Source organism: Rhinolophus sinicus, linkage group LG02, assembly GCF_036562045.2.
Source record: "Rhinolophus sinicus isolate RSC01 linkage group LG02, ASM3656204v1, whole genome shotgun sequence".
Lineage (NCBI taxonomy): Eukaryota > Metazoa > Chordata > Mammalia > Chiroptera > Rhinolophidae > Rhinolophus > Rhinolophus sinicus.
The window spans coordinates 161,224,866-161,247,296 of record NC_133752.1 but is presented as its reverse complement, the minus strand read 5'-3'; the positions used below and the strand labels follow the sequence as shown (position 1 = coordinate 161,247,296).

Sequence of the window (22,431 nt, the reverse complement as noted above, 5' to 3'; positions counted from 1 at the left end):
ACTGTCATAAACGTATAGCAGATGCTTCCTCAAGGCGTGGGTATTACAGAGAGGTTCCAGCACAAAATGGGAATTTTGTATTGAATATTTCACTTTACTCTCCTCATCACGTACATCACAGAATTGTGTGTTCACATTCCTTCTTCCTCAATTTCCCACCATTTCATTCAGGTCTCTCTCCTCTGGAATCTCTTCTTCTCCTTCTCCTCCTCCTCCCGTCTCCCCCACCCCTCTCCCAGTCATGTAGAGGAGATGAGAGGTGGTGGTTCTCAGGAGTAAACATGCCAATACTTTCCTTTCCTGAACAAAAAAGAAATCTCTTTAAGAGGATTTCTGCCTTTCTCCTAGCTCTGAATTGCAATTCTCTATGCGCAATATCATCATTTTACGTTTTATTAGCATTATCTTTTTCTCTTTGTAAGCTTTTATCAAGAAAGGACTATGTCTGTTAAAAGTGCTTCCAAGAACATCTTGGCCAACACCAATTTCAGATACAATTTTTGATGGGGTGGGGGTGGGGGGAAATGAATATAATTGAAAAGGGCAACTGACCTATGTAATTATTCACAGATAAAAGGTATACATTTTTTTAATGCCAGGATTTTACTCTATATTTAAGGGCTAGTTTTGAAAATGTCATTCTGCATTTATACTAAAGAAAAATTAAGCTATGTATATACTACATATATAAAGTGTGTGTATTTGTGAATACAGATATAATGTTTAGCGATGTAAGCATATGCTGAAATGCACTTCACTTCCTTTTTTCTTGCTTTAGTATTACTCTTACTTTTTACTTTATATTTGACAGAAATCTAAAAATACTTTCTCAAGAAAATAAAGGAAGAATTTCTGTGGATTTTAGATTTATTTTATCTAGGTATGCCACAAGTTGTGGTTTCTATTTTTGTGTGTATATACTACTCAGTTTCTTTTCCTTCTCGTCAGGAGAAGGGAATTTTGTTGTTGTTCCCCACTCCCTCCTCTTGTCTCTCTAGCTCAATTCCTTTCTTAATATTTTTTTTTTTTTTTTTTTTACTTACTGAGGTGTTTTTTGCAGACTTCACTGCACCCTGACAATGCTCATAATGTTTTCTTTGATGCTGTATTCTGAGCTACTTTTCAAAAAAAGAAAAATGTGTGAAGTGTAGAATCCTTCCTTTCTTCCCTGTGTCAACATTTGACATGAGAAGCAAACAGTCTCCCATTTCTGGTTGGTATTCCAGCAGCGGGACTGCTGTTGCTTGCTGTCTTTCCTGCCTTTCATTCCGCAGAGGCACCTCAGCTGCTCCCAGGCATGGTTGATTCCTGAGAGAATTGCTGATGGGTGTAGCCAAGTTCCCTAGGGTGTCTGAGTAATGAGGAACACCCCCTCCCTCTCTAGAATCTCTACAGAAAAATCACGCAGACAACACATTTGGTGACAGTGCGACAAATGGCAAATGTGAGGTTCTTGGAGAGCTGAGTTGGAATGCTACGCATGGAACTTGCCTCTGGATATTTTTGTAGATCCATTTAAATGACAGAATGCCACGTTACCCAAAAGGATTCACACAAGTTTTGACACAAAACTCCAGCGTGTCTGTGAACTAGAGAGGAACGTGTGTGTACTTGTGAGTGTGAGGCCTTCACTCCATTTAGAACGCAGTAACCCAAAATGACAAATGAAATGTAGTAACTAAAACAAAAAGCTTCTTTTTTTTTTAAATGTTATAAAAAACTTAATTATAAATTAAGTTAATCCACTCCCCTTCGTCACCTCTGAACACCAGTATACTGGTGAATTTACCCATTCTCTAAACGAGTGATTCTACACATGCTAAAATTCTGCATCCTGAAGAATTTTGCATGTTACTTTTAAATCCTCTTAAAGTCCATAGAGGCCCACAACCTGTAAGTAAAATGCCCTAAATAAGGCATTGGGATGTGGTGCACGTGGGCAGTACTGTGTCCCATGAATCAGTGACAACAGAGAACTGCGTCCCCACGAGCAACTCAAGTCTCACCACCCAGTGGGCTCTGGACTTGTTCATACAGTCAGTTCACAGTTAAGAAATATGGAATTTTTCTTTATAGTGCATCTGAATTGTACGTTTTTGCTAAACTAGTATATAGACTAATAGTATTATACTTTGAGTAACTGCCTTTTAAGGATAAAAGTACTCCAAAAATTAAAAATTAGGTTTAGCAGAGGACAGAAAAGCCTCTTTGGTCTTTCTACATTTGGGTAATGTTTAATGGGATAAATTTGGAATTAGTGAGATCAGATTGAAAACCTTGCTGTGCCACTTGTGTGGCCCTATTCAAAAGTTAATCTCTATAAATTCCCTTATCTGTAAAATGACTGTAATAGTTGTGTGGAAATGAATGAAGATCAACCAAATGAGAACAGGCAAAGGCTATTTATTCAGACCTTGTTACAGCAAGGCAGTCAGCCCCCATCTCTTGCGTTTTGGCAGAAACTCAGAGAGAGACAAAGGAGCGGGAAAGCTTTATGGTGGAAAAGGGAAGGCTTCTGGTATTCCCTGGTTAGTGATTATTGATTGGTATGAGGAAGCTGTAAGCAAGCTAACTAGAAGCGGGGTATTTTGTGGGATTGGTTGGGGGTAGATATTTGGCTTCCTCTGATTGGTGCTAAGATGGAAAGGAATAAAAATTAGGGCAGCTGTCAGTTATTAATCAAGTCCTGGCTGTTTGGGGCCAACTGTTACAGAAGTTATTGTTTACCTTCCTGGACTGTTACTAGAAGTATAATTTGACTTCCTGCAAATCTGATTTATAACTGGCTGGCTTCCTGGCCTGTTTATTGTAAAAAAAAAAAAAAAAAAAAAAAAAGTGGTTGGGTTCTTGGACAGGTAACTGCAGGTTGTGGGTCAAAGTTCTATTTTTATATACAGTCTAGCCATTTTTCATTTGTATATTCAGTCTCTCATGAAAAGCATTTATCACAGTGCTATGGTTTAGCAGGTGTGCAATAAACGGAAGTACAGTTTCTGCAAGTGTTTGGAACCACTGATATTCAGTACATTTTTCTTGATGTCAGTGTTGGAGTTTGGATCAGAACTGGGTGGGTGTGGGAAAGCCAGATTATGTTGGTATAACTACCGTGTTTCCCTGAAAATAAGACCTAGCCGGACAATCAGCTCTAATGCGTCTTTTGGAGCAAAAATTGTCTTACATATTACATTTTGTTAGATTAAGACCTGGTCTTATATTAATTTTTGCTCCAAAAGACGCATTAGAGCTGATTGTCTGGCTAGGTCTTATTTTCGGGGAAACACCATAGATCCTTTTCTGCTGGAATGGTATATCAGTTGTAAGCAAAACACCTGTGAATTCCCTAGGAGAGTCTAAAATTGCCCATCTCATTCATTTCACAACTACGAACTGTTCAAGCCCAAAAGAAACTCCAGGGTCCTAATAGGTGTCTAAATTCATCCTGAATTTAGGATTCTGTGGATACCAATGAGCTTAACACCACTTGCAGTTGTTAAAAGTCCTATAATAAGAACTCACAAGATGAAAGAGAAAGCACCTTATCCTGAACAGGTAGATGTCTTGTTTATCACTGTATCCCTAGCACCTTGTACGATGCTTGGCACATATTTTAGGTATATATTAAGTATATACTTAATCAGCAGGTGAATGAATGAATGGATGGATAAATGAATGAATGGATTTTCCAACTTAGATAAAGTAGCTATTGTGAAGAAAGTAGATGTCACCTTGACTACTATTAGCTGTGTAATTAGATATTCCTGTATGTTCTATTTCTCACCAGCTCCTAAAATCTAACAGAGCTAAAAAATAACCAAATGCTTCAACACAGAAGCTATAATGATATGCAAAATCAGGAATAATGACTATTTTGATCATTTCCTCTCCCCAAATGCTAAATTCTGAAAAGAAAGTGCCAATGTACACATTAAATGAACTTTTTAAGCCCTGCTCAGTGAACAGAAAAGAAAGATGACTTGAAGTATCTTATCTTATTAGCATCCACGTGAACTGGTGCAGAATTTGAACTTTAAATGCTAAACTTATTCCAATGATTTCACAGCAATATGTTCCAAGCTAGTTGGTTCACATGGCGTCTCAGGGACTGTACATCTCATTGTGACAGGCAGAGCCTCTTGCATTTTGTATGGCAGAGTCCCTGGAGACCAGGATTTCAAAGACAAGAGACCTGGCTTAGCACTCAGCCATTACTAGTGTGCACTTCATCCTCCAAACATCCATTTATCCATGTGTTTGTCCGTTTATTCATTCACTTAAATAACATTGATTGAGCACCTAGAGTTTACCAGGCACTAGGTATAAAAATTGAATCCACTGTCCCTGCCCTCAAAGAACTCAAGGGTATGATATAAAATAGATGCTGAACACAAATGCAGCTAGAGACAAGATTGGACAGAATTTATTCATTCAATCATAATATCTGGAGCATGTAACGATGGCTGTTTCTCTGGCCTTGAAGAACTCCAGCTCCTGTACAACAGAAAACTCATGTACACAAATATATAAGATAGAATGTAGGAAGTAAGAGAAAAAACTAAATGTCCTTCCAATGTTCTACCACCCATCGCTTCCCTTCCAGCCTCATTGACCCAACTATAAAATGTGCCAGGATCTGTCCAGCCTTTTTTTAAATTAAATCCTCCCAATAATATTGTTCCCATTTTATAAATGAGGAAACCATCTGGTGAAGGCTAAGTCACTTGCTTAAGATCATAGCTAGTAAATAGTAGAGCTAAAGTACAAACCGACATCTGCCTTGTCTAGGTGGAATCACACACACAGTTCAAACCCATTAACAGTCGTTAAAGGGTCAACTGTATTTACATTTATTCAGATGTTTCCTGAGAGACTGTTGATTTATTGGCACAAGTTATGATCGGTAACTTCCATTAGGAAATAAGGATTTCCAATTTACCGTATTATATGGATTTAGGTCTAATTAACTAACCTCTGCATTAACCTTTTAAAAATATAATTTCCTACATGGTTCAAGAATAATTAGTTGGTACATGGCCATGACTAAGTTCCTGGAATCTCAATATATGAAGTGATTAACGTTGTGCTTTTTCTTTGGATGGATATAGTTTTTAAATACCGTGTCTAATTATTGACAGTAACAAATTCTGGTAACCCACATAGCTGCAAAAGAAGTATGTGTTTTTAAATATAAACATTGTAGTCTTTTGGTGCAAACAACAATTTGTACTATGATTTTGTAGCAAGTTTTCAGTGTTATTCTATGAATCAATTGTCTTTTTGGTGGACTGAGTTCATGAAGTGAAGTCGATCTCCTTTAATCAGGCCTTGTTGTTAAATATTCCAACTATTTTGTTTCCACGAAATTTCCTTGGTTGAATCAAAGGTTGAGATACAGTGTTACGGACTGGGAAACAGAAATCTTCAACTTTTTTTCTAAGCTTTGCTTGAATGAATCTGAATAAATTCTTTAACCCATACGAGTGGAAGAAAAAATGACTGTAGCTTATAAAAAAAAAAAATTAGGACACTTTGATATATAACCCTCTTTTGCCAGAGTAATACTATATATTTATTAATCATTGGTATGCTATTCTCCTATGCATAAATTTGCACTATACTTTTAAAAATCCTTTATATAGCCATTTGTTTTAACTTTTAGTATTGGGAAGCAGGAACACAGAGAAAACTAATTTTTAAAAGCTTTAGTTATTTATTTGAAAAGATGTGTCTCCATTCCACTTCTGCCAATGCATGTGTTGTGATGGGTGACACCTGTGAGCGCTAATGCTCGTAGTAAATAGGTAGAAAGTCTTTCAGTCAAAATAACCTTAGTGTAAGCTTGGAGGCCACAGAAGCACAGGCTTAGGTTATGGGTGGAAGGAAACCACACTCTGCTGTTTCCCAACTGTGTTATCCACATTCTACTATTATTGGAAATGAGAATTCTGAAGCAAGCAGATTATGTTATGTATCAGTTTAAGAAATTAAAACAAACCGTAGGGACAATACAAGCTTATGTTAAAGATATACGCTAAGGTACAAAGTGTGACCTGGGATCAGAACACAATCAAATTCCCTGCGCCAGCATTTCTCTTACCACTTAGATCAGAATCAATTGGAGATGCACCTGGGCCCTACCTCAGGCTTTCTAAATCAGAATCTCAGAGAATGAGGTATGATAAAGAACCCTTTTAACAAACGCTTCACATGCCCACTAGGGTTTGTGAACCACCCCCTGACTTCTTATTCATTGATTAAATGAACCAATCCCTCAGTCCTGACTCATTCATCCCTTGATTGAACACTATTATTGAGTGTGGGGACAGAGTCCCAGAGAGCAGTTTCCAGGCTCTCAGCCTCACATGGAAAGGTGCTGGCTCGGTTATTAGATAACCATCAACTGTAATCAGATGGCCATCCTCTGTGGCTGGGTGGCCATCAGCTGTTACTGGTTAGCCATTAGCCACTAATATAACTGCCGTGGCTATGCTAGGGGGTTGGTTGGTTGGTTGGCAGAAAAGCAGATGGCGGATTGTGGCTAGCAAGTGGGGTTAGCAAGAATGGATTGTGGATTGTGTGGATCCTACTTCCTGTGTCTCACCCAGCCACCAGCGAGAGTGGGGTATAGAAAGACCCCATGTTGGGGTACTGGTGGATGTTTACTTTTGTGTCTTGACCAGCCGCCATTGAGAATATAGTGGTATGACTCCCCTATCTGTGGCTCCGTTGTTGTTCCTTTTTGGCCTCACCATATCCTGCGTTCTTGTGAGGGGAGGGGGACCAGAGACCCTGAATGACATTGAGCCACTTTTCATTGCATAATAGTGTGCTAGTTCAAATGTGAGGAATAATACAGTATAAAAAACATTAGCTGCGTCAGGTGTTTTACTACCTAATTAAGGTGACAAAACGTATCCGCAATATATATGTCGTGCGGGAGACCCTGCTCGCTGTGCCATTTGTCATGCGGGGTACCCTGCTCTCTGCACCATGTGTCAGGCAAGGTGTCCGGCGGGGTCTCAGCTCCCGCTCCCCACACAAGAACACAGGATATGGTGAGGCCAAAAGGGAACACCCACGGAGCTATAGGTAGGGAAGTCATACCACTATATTCTCGCTGGCGGCTGGGATGGAGACACAGGAAGCAGGAGCCACACTGTTCGCAACCCTCACTGCACCGCTTGCAAGCTCAGCCCCCCTCTTCTTGCTAGGCCCTATTTTTTCTGCTAGCATACCCACGGCAGTTATATTAGTGGCCAGTGGCTCACTGGTTACAGCTGACGGCCAACTAGCCACAGCTGATGGCCATCCAATCACAGTTCATGGCCATTTACTACCTGAGCCAGCACCTTTCCATGTGAGGCCAGGAGCCTGGAAACTGCACTCCTGGCTCTGTCCCCACAATATATTAATAAATAAGCATAGTATTTGGATTCAAGGTCAAGGTAGCATCAATAGTATCACATGTAACATCCCAAACAAGAGAGACGTCATTCCGTTCTGGTCAGAGGACAACTGGAGCAACAATCTCTCTTATCCATTACTTCACTTGATTACTAAAACCATTCTGTGAAATAGATACTATATTATTTAGCAGAAAGAAAATTGAGACTGAAAATTGTCAAGATTTGACATTCAGTTACGCGACCAGTAGGAAGCAGAGAAATGTTCATGTCTAGATTTTATAATTCCTAGACTAGTGTTCTTCTCAGTATCATACCCCACGTGATTTTTTTTCTTACTTAAGCAGTCTAGAGAGAGAAGCATTCAGATAAAATGAAATTACTTCAGCATTGGATACTTTGGTTGAAAAACAAACAAAAGGAATTATTCCAAATCAAATAAATGAATAAAACTTCCTTCCTGTCAATAAGTATTTTATGTTCCACTACCAAGCCATCAAGCAAGGATTCTGTTCCAAAAAGAAAAACGTGGGAGAAATCCAGCATGTGGTGAATGTGTTAGGAGAAAATAGAATACCTGTGATGGTTTATTTTACGTGTGAACTTGGCTGGGCCACAGAAATAAATGTGTGAAGGGAGCCCCAGCATCCTTAAAGAGCTCTGTGATCACTCTTCTCTGTAGCCCAGAACTTAACAGTGGAAATTGCTATCACTGATTTGGCAAACATAAATGCAATGGGGATCCTGGGGTGACAGGGTCCGAGTGGTGACCCTCAATTGCCAAAGTCACAGTGATCATGGTTGCTGTAACAAACAGCAATCAAAGCAACAACCAGAATACACTGACTTGTACAGACAGACCTATGGTATTGACTGGTTGATTGTGGGGTTCCCAGAAGTGGAATAGATGGTATGCCTACTAAATTCTCACTCGATCTGTGTAAGCAGAAAAGTTCTAGGTCAACTGAACAAAAGTCTACCTTGAATCATAAAACAGAGGCATGACCCCTTAATCAATTCCCAGACTTGAGCCAGTACCTCTTGAATGAAAGAAAGACTTTGTCTCCTTGAGAAAGGACCCTGGTATGTTGCTAAAAATGTATACTTTTCATCTTTCTCCCCACCTTCCCGAGAGGGCTATACAGCCTTTTGCCAGAGTAACTGTACACTGGGGGCGAGGAAATAATGAGAGATTTTTGGGACTACTGGACGATTGGTCTGAACTGACATGTATTCCAGGAAACCCCAAACATCACTGTGGTCCACCAGTCAGAATTGGGGCTTATGGAGATCAGGTGATCAATAAAGTTTTACCTCGGTTCCTTCTCAAGGTGGGCCCAGTGAGTCCTCAGACCCACTCTATGGTTCTTTCCCCAATCCCGGAATGCGTATTTGGAATAGACATGCTCAGCAGCTGGCAGAATTGGTTTCCTGACCTGTGGAGGGAGGGCTGTTATGGTGGAAAAGGCCAAGTGGAAGTCACAAGAACTGCCTCTACATTGAAAAGTAACAAACCAAAATAAATACATTATTCTTGGAGGAATTTCAGGGATCAGTGCCACCATCAAGGACTTGAAAGATTCAAGGGTGATGATTCCCACCACATCCCCATTCAACTGGCCTATTTAGCCTGTGCAGAAGATAAGTTTATTTTTTTAGAATGACAGTGGACTGTTGTAAGCTTAACCTTGGTGATGACGCCAATTACAGCTGTTACATCAGATGTCATTTCATTGTCTGAGAAAATTAACACATTCCCAGGTACCTGGTATGTGGCTGTTGGTCTGGCAAATGCTGGACAGCAGCTATGGAAAAAAGTGTGGAGGATCCTTAAAAAATTAAAAATAGAATTCCCATATGATCCAGCAGTCCTACTTCTGGGAACATATCCAAAGGAAACAATAGAACCAACTCAAAAAGATATCCGCACCCTATTGTTTATAGCAGCATTATTTATAATAGCCAAGACATGGAAACAACCTCAATGTCCATCTTGCCATTTGCAAAACCATGGGTAGACCTTCAGGGTAGTAAGCTAAGTGAAACAAGTCAGTAACAGAAAGACAAATGCTGTATGATCTCACTTATATGTGGATTCTAAAACAACAACAATAAAAACTGATAGGAAAAGAGATCAGATTTGTAGTTACTAGAGGTGGAGAGTGTGGGAAAGGGGAATTGGAGAAAGGTGGTCAAAAGGTACAAACTTCCAGTTACAAGATAAATAAGTACTAGTGATGTAATGTACAACATGATAACTATAGCTAACACTGCTGTAGAAAGTTGTTGAGAGAATACATCCTAAGAGTTCTCATTACAAGGAGATTTGTTTTCTTATTTTCTCCATTTCTTTTTATTGTATTTATATAAGATGATAGGTGTTAACTAAACTTATTGTGGTAATCATTTCATAATATAGGTAATTTAAGCCTTTATGCTTAAATTGAAACTCATACATAAATTGAAACTTGGCTGTATACTTGAAACTCATACAGTGATGTATGTCAATTGTGTCTCAATAAACTGGAAAAAATAAAGTATAAAATATTGGTGATCTTATTTTATGAAAGAGAGAAACAGAGAGAGAGAGAGAGATCAGAAAGTGTTTGCTTTCACCTAGTAAGGCGAGCAATATACCTTCACTGTCCCACCTCAAGGGTATATCGATTAACTCTCTACCTCTGTGTCATAGTTTAGTTTGCAGAAACCTTGATCACCTTCCCCTTCCACAAGATATTACATTGGTTCATTACATTGATGATATTATGCTGATTGGACCTACTGATCAAGAGTAGCAACTACTCTAGACTTATTGGTAAGACTTTTGCATACTAGAGGGTGATAAATAAATCCAACAAAAAATTAGGGGCCTTTTATCTCATTGAAATGTTAGAGGTCCAATGGTTTGGGGCATGTCAAGATATCCCCTCTAATGTGAAGGCTAAATTGTTGCCTCTAAGGTTGTAGATTTTTCCTACAACCAAAATTGAAGGCATGATGCCTAATGAACCTCTGGATTTTAGAGGCAACATATTCCTCATTTGGGTGTTACTCTGGCCTACTTAGTGAGTAACACCAAAAGTTTCTAGTTTTGAGTGGGACCCAGAACAGGAGGAGAGTGCCACAGGTCCAACATGCTGTGTGTCACATGATCCAGCAGACCTAATAGTACTTGAAGTGGCAATGGGAGACAGGGATGCTCTTTGGGTTCTTCATCAGGTTTCTATTGGTGAATCACAACACAAGTTCTTAGAATTTTAAAGCAAAGCCCTGCCATTGTCTATGGATAAATAGTCTCCTTTTAAGAAACAGCTGTAAGCCAGCTACTGGGCCTTCATAGAGACTGAACACTTAACCTTGAAGCACCAACTTACCATGAAGCCTGAGCTGCCCATTGTAAAGTAGATGTTGTCGGACCCACCAAGCCATAAAGCGGTGCATGCACAGCAGCCCTCCATCAAGTGGAAGTTGTAAATATGTCTGATCAGTCCCAAGCGAGCCCTGAAGACTCATATAAGTTACAGGAAAAAGTGGCCCAAATGCCCATGGTCCCCACTCCTGCTGTATGACCGTCTCTCTCCCCGGCTGCACCTGTGACTTCATGGGTAATTCACTACAATTCAGTTAACAGAAGAAGAGAAATCTCAAGCCTGGCTTACAGATGGTTCTGCACAATATGCAGGCTCCACCCAAAGTGCACAGCTACAGCACTATAGCCCTTTTCTGGAACATTCCTGAAGGATAATGGTGAAGGGAAATTTCCCCAGTGACCAGAACTTCAAGCAGTGCACCTGGTCAGATGTGGGTTATATATTGATTCATGGCTTGTGCCCAGTGGTTTAGATGGGTGGTCAGGGACTTCGAAGGAACATTACTGGAAAATTGATTACAAGGAAGTCTGAGGAAGATGTGTGTGGAGTGAGAAAAATACTTGAATCCTATATAAATGCTCACCAAACAATGACATCAACAGAGGAAGATTTCAATAATCAAGTAGATAGGATGACCTATTCCGTAAATACAAGTCAGCCTCCTTCCCCAGCCACCCCTGTCATCACCCAATGGACTCATGAACAAAGTGGCAATGGTGGCAGGGATGGAGGTTATTCATAGTCTCAGGAACAGGGACTTCTGATGCCCAAGGCCAGCTTGGCTGCAGCCACCACTGAGTGCCCAATCTGCCAGCAGCAGAGACAAACACAGAGTCCCCAACATGGAACCCTTCCTCAGGGTGACCAACCTGCTCCTTAGTGACAGACTGATTACCTTGGACTACTTCCATCAGGGAAGGGTCAGTGTTTTGCTCTTACTGGAGTAGTCACATATTCAGGATATGGATTTGCCTTCCCCACACACAATGCTTCTGCAAAACTGTCATGTGTGGGCTTCCAGAATGCCTCATCCACCATCATGGTATTCCACACAGCACTGCTTCTGACCAAGGAACTCACTTCATAGTAAATGAAGTGTGTGATGGGCCCATGCTCATGAATTCACTAGTCTTATCATGTTCCCTGCCATCCTGAAGCTGCTGACTTGATAGAATGGTGACATGGCCTTTTAAAGACTCATTTACATTGCCAGCTAGGTGGCAATACCCTACAGGGCTGAGACAAGGTTCTCCAGAAAGCTGTATATGCTCTGAATCAGCCTCCAACATGTGGTGCTGTTTCTCCTATAGCCATGATTCATGGATCCAGAAATGATGGGGTGGAAATGAGAGTGTTACTGCTTACTATTACCACTAGTGGCCCAAAAGCAAAATGTTTTGCTTCCTGCCCCTACAACATTGTGCTCTGCTGGGCTAGAGGTCTTAGTTCCAAAGGGAAGAATGCTTCCATCATGATACACAACACTGATTCCACTGAACTGGAAGTTCAGACTGTTGCCCAGCCACTTCGAACTTCTGATGCCTGTGAACCAACAGATACGGAAGAGAGATACATACTAGGCTGGCTGGGGTGATTGATCCTGACTACCAAGAGGAAATTGGACTGCCACTCCACAGGAAGAGTATGTCTGAAATACGGGAGCTCCCTTAGGGCATCTCTTAGTGTTTCCATGCCCTGTGATTATGGTCAGTGCGAAACTACAACCCCATTCAGGGAGGACTACTGATAGCTCAGACCCTTCAGGAATGAAGGTTTGGGTCATCTCATCAGGTAAAGAACCATGACCAACTCAAGTCCCTGTTGAGGGCAAAGGGAATACAGAATAAGTAGTGAAAGAAGGTAGCCATAAATACCAGCTGTGACCATGTGATCAGTTATAGAAATGAGGACTGTAATTGTCATGAGTGTTTCTTCCTTATTTTGTTATGAATACATTTGTGTGTGTGTAAAGCAAATATGTTTACTATCTAATCCTTTTATCGTGTAACATAAAATGCACTGATTTTATATCATAGTATTTACATATTGTTAACTTTACAACATAGTACCGTGTTTTCCCAAAAATAAGACCGGGTCTTATATTAATTTTTGCTCCAAAAAACGCATTAGGGCTTATATTCGGGGGATGTCATTCTAAAAAATCATGCTAGGGCTTATTTTCCGGTTAGGTCTTATTTTCAGGGAAAGACAGTATTTTAGTTATGGGATATCAAGAAGAAGAATAAACATCACTCAAAGACTTTGCATTCTCTCATGGAGAAAGGTTTGTAGGTTTTCAGTTGTATGCGGTATTGTTGTATCATGTCAGGCAGTACGGCTTTGTAATTGCCTTTATTTTGAGATTAAGTATGGTTTAAGGAGATGGGTATGAGTGCCAAATTGATGAGGGGTGGACTTATGATGGTTAATTTTATGTGTCACCTTGGCTGAGCCATGGTGCCCAGACATTTGGTTAAACATTATTCAAGATGTTTCTGTGAAGGTGTTATTTGGATTAGATAACATTGAAACCACTGGACTTTGAGTAAAGTAGATTACCCGCTGTATTATGAATGGGCCTCATCCAGTTAGTTGAAGGCCTTAATGGAGCAAATTCTGACCTCCCCCAAGAAAGAGTTCTGCCAACAGACCACCTCTGGACTCAAACTGCAACTCTTCCTTGAGTCTCCAGCCTACAGATTTTGGATTTACCAAGCTTCCAGTCTCATTAGCCAATTCCTTAAAATTCACTCCCCTCTTCTCTCTCTCTCTCTCTCTCTCTCTCTCTCTCTCTCTCTCTCTCCCCCTCTCTCTCCCTCTCCTTCTCCCTACACACACACACACACACACACACACACACACACACTCACAGAGGGTGCCCCCAAAAATGTATACACATTTTAAGAAAGGAAAAAACAGTATTAAAACTATAATACTCAATGGTATATACCTATACCAAAGATGAATACAAGTAGTATGCATACATTTTTTTTGGTTCCCCCATATATATACAAATTTTGACAATTAAGTTTGCGAACTCATCCTAGAAAAAATGCATACCTCATTTCTGAATATCACTATGGTTACCTTCAAAGTATTCTCCTTGGGAAGCTATGCACTAACGCCAGCACCTAGTCCACACTTCAAAGCAATTTTGGAACTCTTTTTCTGGAATGGCCATCAGAACTGTTGTCATATTACCCTTGATGTCCTGAATTTCATCCAAATGTCTTCCTTTCACTATTTCCTTTATCTTTGGGTAAAGAAAGAAGTCCTTGGGGGCCAGCTCAGGTGATTAGGGAGGGTGTTCCAATATAGTTGTTTGTTTACTGGCTAAAAATTCTCTCACAGACAGTGCCGTGTGAGCTGGTGCATTGTCGTGATGCAAGGGCCATGAATTGTTGGTGAAAAGTTCAGGTCATCAAACTTTTTCATGCAGCCTTTTCAACACTTCCAAATAGTGAACTTGGTTAACTGCTTGTCCAGTTGGTACAAATTCATAATGAATAATCCCTTTGATATCAAGAAAGGTTAGCAACATCGTTGCAACAAGTTCGTGAACTTAATTGTCAGACCTCGTGTGTATGTGTGTATACACACACACACACATACAGACACACGGTGCCAAAAAAATGTATACAAATTTTAAGAAAGGATAAAACTGAAATTTCACTGATGGTAACCACTTTGAGCACCTCTTGTAATTGCAGAAGTCAAACATGACTTGTATTCATCTTTTGTTTTCAATATATCTTGAATATTAATATTTTAATACATTTTTTTTCTTAAAATGTGTATACATTTTTTGGCACCGTGCGTGTGTGTGTGTGTGTGTGTGTGTGTGTGTTTGTGTAGGTGTGTAGTATACGGCATGTCATGTCATCTGCAAAATAAAAATAGTCTTCAATTCTAAGGAAAGCATGAAAATGTGTGTACTGACTTACAATCCATTCAGTATGGTTCATTTTGTCATTGTGTTGATCAACTATTCTTTTATTTATAACCTGACCAATTTATAATTCACCAAGAGGAAATACGGAGCATCAAGATTTACATTTGATTGTAACATTCTTGATACCATTTCAGATTCTTCACATGTTGACTGATATTTGACTTATCTACAAATAACAATAATAATAGCATGCATTTTTAAACTCTTCATCATTTAGCAAGAATGTTTACACATTAATTATTCACACCTAACACAATGTGTAGCACACAGTAAGCACTCAATACACCTGTTTAATCAAGTATGATGAAATGATGAATTTAGGTTATATCTTTTTCCTTTTTCATTTTTGTGAAATTTGGAGGTTTTTGTTTTGTTTGGATTTGTTTTGAAGACTTAATAATAAGCTAAGCAGAAGCAAACTTGGAAGAAGACGTTGAGGTGATTGCTAAATTTTGTATTCTTAAAGCCAGGCTGAACTATTGCCCAGAGGTGGGGCTTTTCAAATTGTTTTTTTCTTGAATATGGAGCACTGCTAATCCAATTAGTGAGGCCTGAGCCCAACAGCTGCTGGCAAGACCCCTGGGGGTTTATATTCCTCCATCAAGAACTTAAAAGTTCTCTCAGAAAAACTTTATGTAAGAAGCCCACAGTGAAAGTTACCTAAGTTCATTGCTGAATTGTATAATTTGGGATATACTCAGAAAACTAAAGCAATAAAAATAAAGAACTTTTTCCCACTAAGTACTTGACAAAGAAATATGTTATATATATATATATATACACAAGTTTTATGAAAAAAGACCTTTCCAAACCTGTGAAAACCAAGAACCAATATCCTACCTCTATGCCACACAGAGGGGAAAATGAGGCAGATACATTTGCTTCATAAAAAGGTTTACTCCAGAATTGCAAAGGTTGATACGAATTATTGTCAAGAGTTGTTTTACTCACTTATCCCAAAATACACATACCTCTGTTCAAGTGTGTTTGTGTGTGTATTAGCATGCTCAAGTTACCATGACAATGTACGACAGACTAGGTGGCTTAAACAACAGACATTTATTTCTCACAGTTCTGGAGGCTGGAAGTCCATGATCAAGGTGCCAGCAAATTCAGTTTCTGGTGAGAGTGCTCTTGGCTTATAGAGAACTGCCTTCTCACTGTGTCCTCACATGACCTTTCCTTGGCGTCTGTTCAAGGAGAGACTGTTCCTCTTCTTATTAGGACACTAGTCCTATTATCTTAGGGCCTCACCCTTATGACCTCATTTAACCTGAATCACTTTCCAAAGGCCTTATTGCCAAGTACCATCACATTAGGGGTTAGAGCTTTGACATATCAATTTGGAGGGAACACAATTTAGTCTAAAACATGTGTAAAGTCAGCTGAGCCACACTTTTAAAAATAAGGAAGTTTGTTTTGCAAATTTCTTTATGTTTCTAGTACCCACAGCAAAAGAAGTGACTATAAACGTACCAGTTATCATTGCTTTCTAAGAAATTGTTTTTTAAACTATGTATTATTAAATTACCTTTTAAAGTGGAAAGAAATTACTGCCATGAAGGAAGACGTTTTACCTTTAATTCCGTGTCAGTGTTTTAAAACTACTGTCATTTATTTCATTTGCCTCTAATCTTCCACAGGGACTTGTAATGGACATTATGATGTTTTACAAGTTTGCATTCTCCTTTTTTTCATTGAATATTATTTTGTAAATACGTTATCTTAATTCATCATACTTATTGAAAGAATTCTAGTGTTTAATTTTAATGAAGCAGAACAACTTCCACTTACTGAATTTTATAAAACACCATTGATTTTTTTCAATTTACCTGCCCATATTACTGTGGACGTTGCCAAGCAAAACTCCATTGTCTACGTGAGATATCTCTTAACACACAACATACTTTGAATTTTCAAAAAAGGCAAAAGAATTACGTATAGATGAGATTGATTTGATTATCCATAGAATTATTGATATACAGCAACCAATAATAATTTTTCAGCTGATCTCATGCTGGTCCAATTGCCAGTCTTTCTTAAGTTTGCTCATAATAAGTTTAGATGAATAAAATTGAGAGGCTCAATCTAAACGAAAGGTGGGGTTAGTAGTCTAACTTATAGCACAGAGACGGAAAAAAAAATTGGTTAAATAAAAAGTGAAAAACTTTTCTCTGGAGAAATCTTCCTTTATCTCTACTTGGAATACTATCAAGATTTGCCACATGTATAATTTACTGGGGTAACTGTAATTAGTTATGAATGATTCAATATAGACAAAATATTGTATGGCCGTGGATCATATTTATACTTAGCTTCACAATCAGACATCTCATCTTTGAAGCTTCACTTTTTAATAGAATGTGCTGAATATTATAAAATGAGAAATTAAGAAGGTCCTAGAGCAATGGTTCTCTGAAGGGGACAAGTTTTCCCCCAGAGCACATTTAGCAACATCTAGAGACGTTGTGGATTGTAATATCTGGCAAGGGGAAAGAGGGACGTTATTACCACATTGTGAGTGGAGGCCACGGATGCTGCTAAACACTCTCTATTGCACTGAACAGTGCCCCCCCCCACCACCACAAATTTATCTGTCCCAAAACGTTAATAATTCCAAGACCAAGACCTTGGTCAAGAGTAAGATTCCTGAGAGGCAAAGCACCTTGTTTCTTTTAAAAAAAATGTTTTTCTCTTAAGGACTACCAAGAAATTTGGATAAACTTGTCTACCTTAGATGTTTTCATCTTATTTTTTTTTCCCCTAGAGGAACTACCCAAACAATAAAATCCCCATATGCTGCAAACTGCAAAAAATGTATCACTTGGCACAACTATTGTGACTCAGTATTGTAACATCTGTTCTTTAGAAATGAGAATAGCCTCATTTTACTGTCAAGTGGAGAGTAAAAAACTCTCTATTTTCACTAACAACCATGGGAAAACTGGTGATCTTAAGGAGAAAAAATTCTCCAGAATAGAAAGGAAGAATCTAAGCTACATACAGCCTGTTCACTGCCACTCCCGGCATCTACCCAGTAAGTGGCACATTGTTTACATTCCATAAAAATACGCTGGATGACCCTCAGAGGTCTCTTACTTTTTCATTCAAGCATCAGATATCTTGCATTATACAGGATGATTCTGGTGATGGGCAAAGAGAGTTACGCTTCTTATGAGCATGAAGGAGAGGAAATTGTTCTTTGCTCTCTGCACTGGTAATTTGAGAAGATATGAAAGGCAAGCCATGACCTGGTCAGCTGTTCTGAACATATTCCTCCTTCTGGAGTTGCATATCCTCTATTACTGACTATAAAAATATTTTAATTTTAAAATAATTAATTATTTAATGAAGTATATCAGCAGTTAAAAAACTCTTGGACCTTGCAAAGCTATAACATACAGATGGGTTGCAGGGGTCTACAACCAAGCCTTATCTTGAAAGTAGAAGCAAGAAACACACAAAATATTTCCAATGCAGCTGTGATCTGAGGATGAGGAATTCTCTTTGACGTTTTTCAGTATCGCGTGCCTTGATTAGAGTCATGGCACGACTCCTCTGCCACCTGGTCTTCATGATCGGGTGATGAGTGCCAGAAGACACTGGTTTATGTTTTCTTTCCTCCTCAGAGCACTCAATGTACTCCACCATAGTGTTTGTTGTGTTTGAGAAGCATTTGGACTGAGGACAGAGCAGGAAAATTCCGTTCTTTGGGAACATTATGTAACATGACAAAAATTAGCATTAATTGTTGTTTGCACAAAGTTCAGATGTGGTCTTCAAAATAATATTTCTCACATCAGCCCTCAATAAAAGGGGCTTACATAGTAGTTCAAGGAATATAACTAATGTGCTTTGAAATCCAGGTGTCCTAAAGTGAGTAGTGTTGATGATTTATCCTTGATTCCTGTTATATTTACATTTTTAACAATCTGTAATTATCTTGCTTATTTATTTACTTATCTTTGTATCACTGGCTTCCTCTGCTAGAGGGATAGCAAGGATCTGTTTGCCTTATTTATCTGTTTACCTTTAGATTTAGCACAGAGCCTGGCAAGGCAGGTGCCCAAAATTATAGGTTGAGTCAATTCATGAATGAATGAATCTTCCAAAGGCAGAGTTCTGCCCAAGAACATAACCCCCAAATCCTCAGAATATCAATTATGACTACAGATTATACCATGTCCATTACGACTATGGAAAGGCATTGTTCCTTAAGGAGTTACTGGCAGATTGATCGTGTCTGGAGTTCAAGAGGCAGGAGGGTGTTGACTCTTTGACTTGTTTTCCTTCTTCTTTATAAACCCTGATATCAGGGTTGGTCCCAGGAGCTGTGTATGTGTAACATACACCCAAATCCTTCCCGGGCAGAGAGCCCAGGACTCGCTGTAGTCAGAACAGTCAGTGGACAGAAAGGAAAGTCGGCTCCTGCACCACCAGCACTGTTTCGTTCAGACCTCTCAGCGGCTGCTTCCAATCAACAGTCTTTAACCTGGGGCCTAAAGACAAAACGTTTCATGTTGCATTTCTACAGCCTGTCGTGCTTTTTGTCAGGGGCCATGGCATCGAAGCGCTGCAGCTGGCTTCCCACGAGCGCTTCACCTATTCTCCTTGGAATAGGGCCTCAGTGAACGGCGCACTATTGCACCTGGTGCTATTTCAGGACTTAACAGGCTTCTGGGTTGTGGCTTCTCCATTCAACCTTCTCCACCCTTTGTCATTTGCAATGTTTCAACCCCATCAGCATCCTATGAAGGAAAGGATGGCACCCGACCCATTTTCAGCTCAAGGAAGAGAAAAACATAATTAATAAGAAATGACTAGGTAGTCTAGGGCCAGTGAGGTCAAGTGAAACTAAAAGTTATTTGCTCCAGTACTGTCTCTAAATAAAACTGTAACTGAAATACTAAATACATCATTGTTGTGTGGGGTGACAGGCGGGGTCTCTGCTCCCGCTCCCCGCACAGGAACGCAGGATAGGGTGAGGCCAAAAAGGAACACCCACGGAGCCATAGATACGGGAGTCATGCCACTATATTATCGCTGGCGGCTGGGTTGGAGACACAGGAAGCAGGAGCCACACAATTCTCAACCCTCACTGTGCCGCTTGCAGGCTCAGCCACCATCTTCTTGCTAGCCCCCATTTTCTGCTAGCGTAGCCACAGCAGTTGTATTAGTGGCCAATGGCTCATTGGTTACAGCTGACAGCCAACTAGCCACAGCTGATGGCCGTCCAATCACAGTTGATGGCCATTTACTACCTGAGCCAGCACCTTTCCACGTGAGGCCGAGAGCCTGGAAACTGCACTCTGGGGCTCTGTCCCCACAATCATAATTTCAAAAAAATGGAAAGCTATTCTAAGCTTTGGTTTCACAGGTTATAGGGCCACTCCTAGCCTTATTTACATTCTTGTAACCCTGAATTGCTTTCATTTCCCCAATAGAGGTGCTACACCACAACTCAGACCTTTGTTCTTCCTCTTTATTTAGCCTGAAACACCCTTACCACAGCCCTTCTCTGCCTTCAAGTTTCACCTCAGATGTCACCATCTGTACAGGCCTTCCCGAAATGTCCAGATCCTGCTGTGCACCTCTCCTCTGTGCCCCCTTTGTTTTAGCACTTCCCATATTGTATGTGTATATGTAGTGATCTCTTTATGTGTTTGTCACCTTCATTAGACTCCAAGCTATTCCTTGTGAGCAGGAACCATGTTTTACTCATTTCTGGCCCACAGATCCTGGCATAAAATCTGGCGCGTATAGTGTGCTAAATAAATATTGATTGAAGTAAATCATTGCCAATAAACCATGATGCTAGGTATCACTCTCTCTGAATTTTTCCCACATTCAAAACTCTGCAAGCACCAGAAACACTGTAAATGATTGCATCTTAGAACTTCAAAGAATGTAATCTTTTGTTATTTCTCTTCCTTTTCAGGAATCTCTTTCTGGAGCCCTAAAAGACAACGGGAAGAATCATGTCCATGATTGCAGCTTTCTATAGTGGCAAGTCCATTCTCATTACTGGGGCCACAGGATTCTTGGGCAAAGTGTTGATGGAGAAGCTATTTCGTACCAGCCCTGACCTGAAAGTCATTTACATCCTTGTGAGGCCCAAGTCTGGCCAGACACTGCAGCAGAGAGTTTTCCAAATCCTAAATAGTAAGGTATGACTTATGGAAAGAACCTTAAGGCAAAGTGACTCACTATGTTGTTCCCTTATAGCCTCAACTATCCTGCAAACAACTGCAAACAAGACAGCAAACAACTGTTGGTGGAAATAAAGAGAGAAAAGAGTGCTTAGGCTCTGTCCAGGGCAGGTGAACACATCATCTATGTTCTGGAAATTACTGAGTAAGAATCAAAATGCTAAAACTCCCAGGGTGGCCTCTCCAGGCTTGACAAGTTCATCTGAACTCTTCCCTAATTTTCTTCTAAATTTAAGACAGTCTTCCCCCCACTTTTTGGATATTCTATATTATATTACATTACATTATATCACATCACATCACATCACATCACATCATATCATATTATATTATGTTATGTTATATATGGGACAGATACGATTACTAAGTAGCCATGCAGTAACATTTTCAATTGTTTAAACTCCACAAGGTTTAACTGTTAAAACTTTATCTGTGGTAAATTGATATTTCTATTACCCCCATTGTATTTCTATTATACCATAAGTTCTTCTAAGGAAAAAACATTGAAGTGAAATATTCTATGTGTGAATGAGCATTTGTGTATCAAACTCTCTCATTCCTCCAAAATAGTATTATGCCTGTTCTCTCATGTTTTAATTTATAAATTTGAAAGCAGTATAGGCTTTGGTCTCAAACATACATTGGCTCAAATTCTGGCTTATCAATTTGTTATCACTTCACCTCTTCAGCCCCAGTGTGCAGTATTTAAAATAGAAACAATGATGATGACTTTCCAGGATTGCTTTAGAAATTAAAAGAAAAGGAAGAAACGCACGTATCTCGTTCATAGTTTTCTTTCGAATATACAGGGTCACTTAAGGTTGGTAAAAAGACAATTTAACTAAGGTATTTTTATTTACAAAGTCTCTTTTCCAGTGTGTAGGAATACCAACATCTAATGTGTATCTGATAGCCCAGCACATTATAGATGCCCAGGAACCCTCATGACCACATTCATCTGCTGGCATCAGGATGAGATTTGGGTACAAACCATCGTCAAGAGCATCAGAAAAGCCCTAGCTCATAGCCTGACTCAGCAGTGGACAGACCATCATAACTGACAGTTACTGGGCACTTACTACATGGCAGACAGTATTCAAAGGGTTTTTCATGCCTTACCTCTGATTTTCATAACAACCTTGGGAAGTAAGAGCTATTGATAACCTCATTTTATAGATGGCAAAACTGAGATCTAAAGTGTTAACTTACCAAAGGTCACCCAGCTAGTGAACAGGAGAGTCAAACTTCAGACCCCCAAGTCTGGCTCCAGGGCCAACATGCTTATTCCTACTCCTCTACTGCCTGCATCATAACTAATAGTTCTTAAGAATAAGACCCAGAGGCTGATGTGGCATAAAATTGAAATCTAGAAGAAACTCTCAGGCCCCTCTTCAGACAGCTGTGCTCAGTGCTATACCCCTAATGGACTTTGTATTCCTCACCTAGTAGACATGGCTCTTTAGCTTTGTAGCCAGTTTGCAGATTTCTAACCAACCTTA

At 39.7% G+C, this 22,431-nt stretch overlaps 1 protein-coding gene across 2 annotated transcripts in view; it reads left to right on the top strand.

Moving 5' to 3' along the window:
* Window positions 1-22,431, top strand: part of FAR2 (fatty acyl-CoA reductase 2) — a 135,276-nt gene that overhangs the window by 62,170 nt on the left and 50,675 nt on the right. For both annotated transcript variants that reach the window (XM_074325862.1, XM_019737199.2), the window contains one exon: window positions 20,662-20,890. In XM_074325862.1, the coding sequence (XP_074181963.1) occupies window positions 20,702-20,890 (189 nt within the window). In that variant the 5' untranslated portion in view covers window positions 20,662-20,701. The remainder of the gene's footprint in view (window positions 1-20,661; window positions 20,891-22,431) is intronic.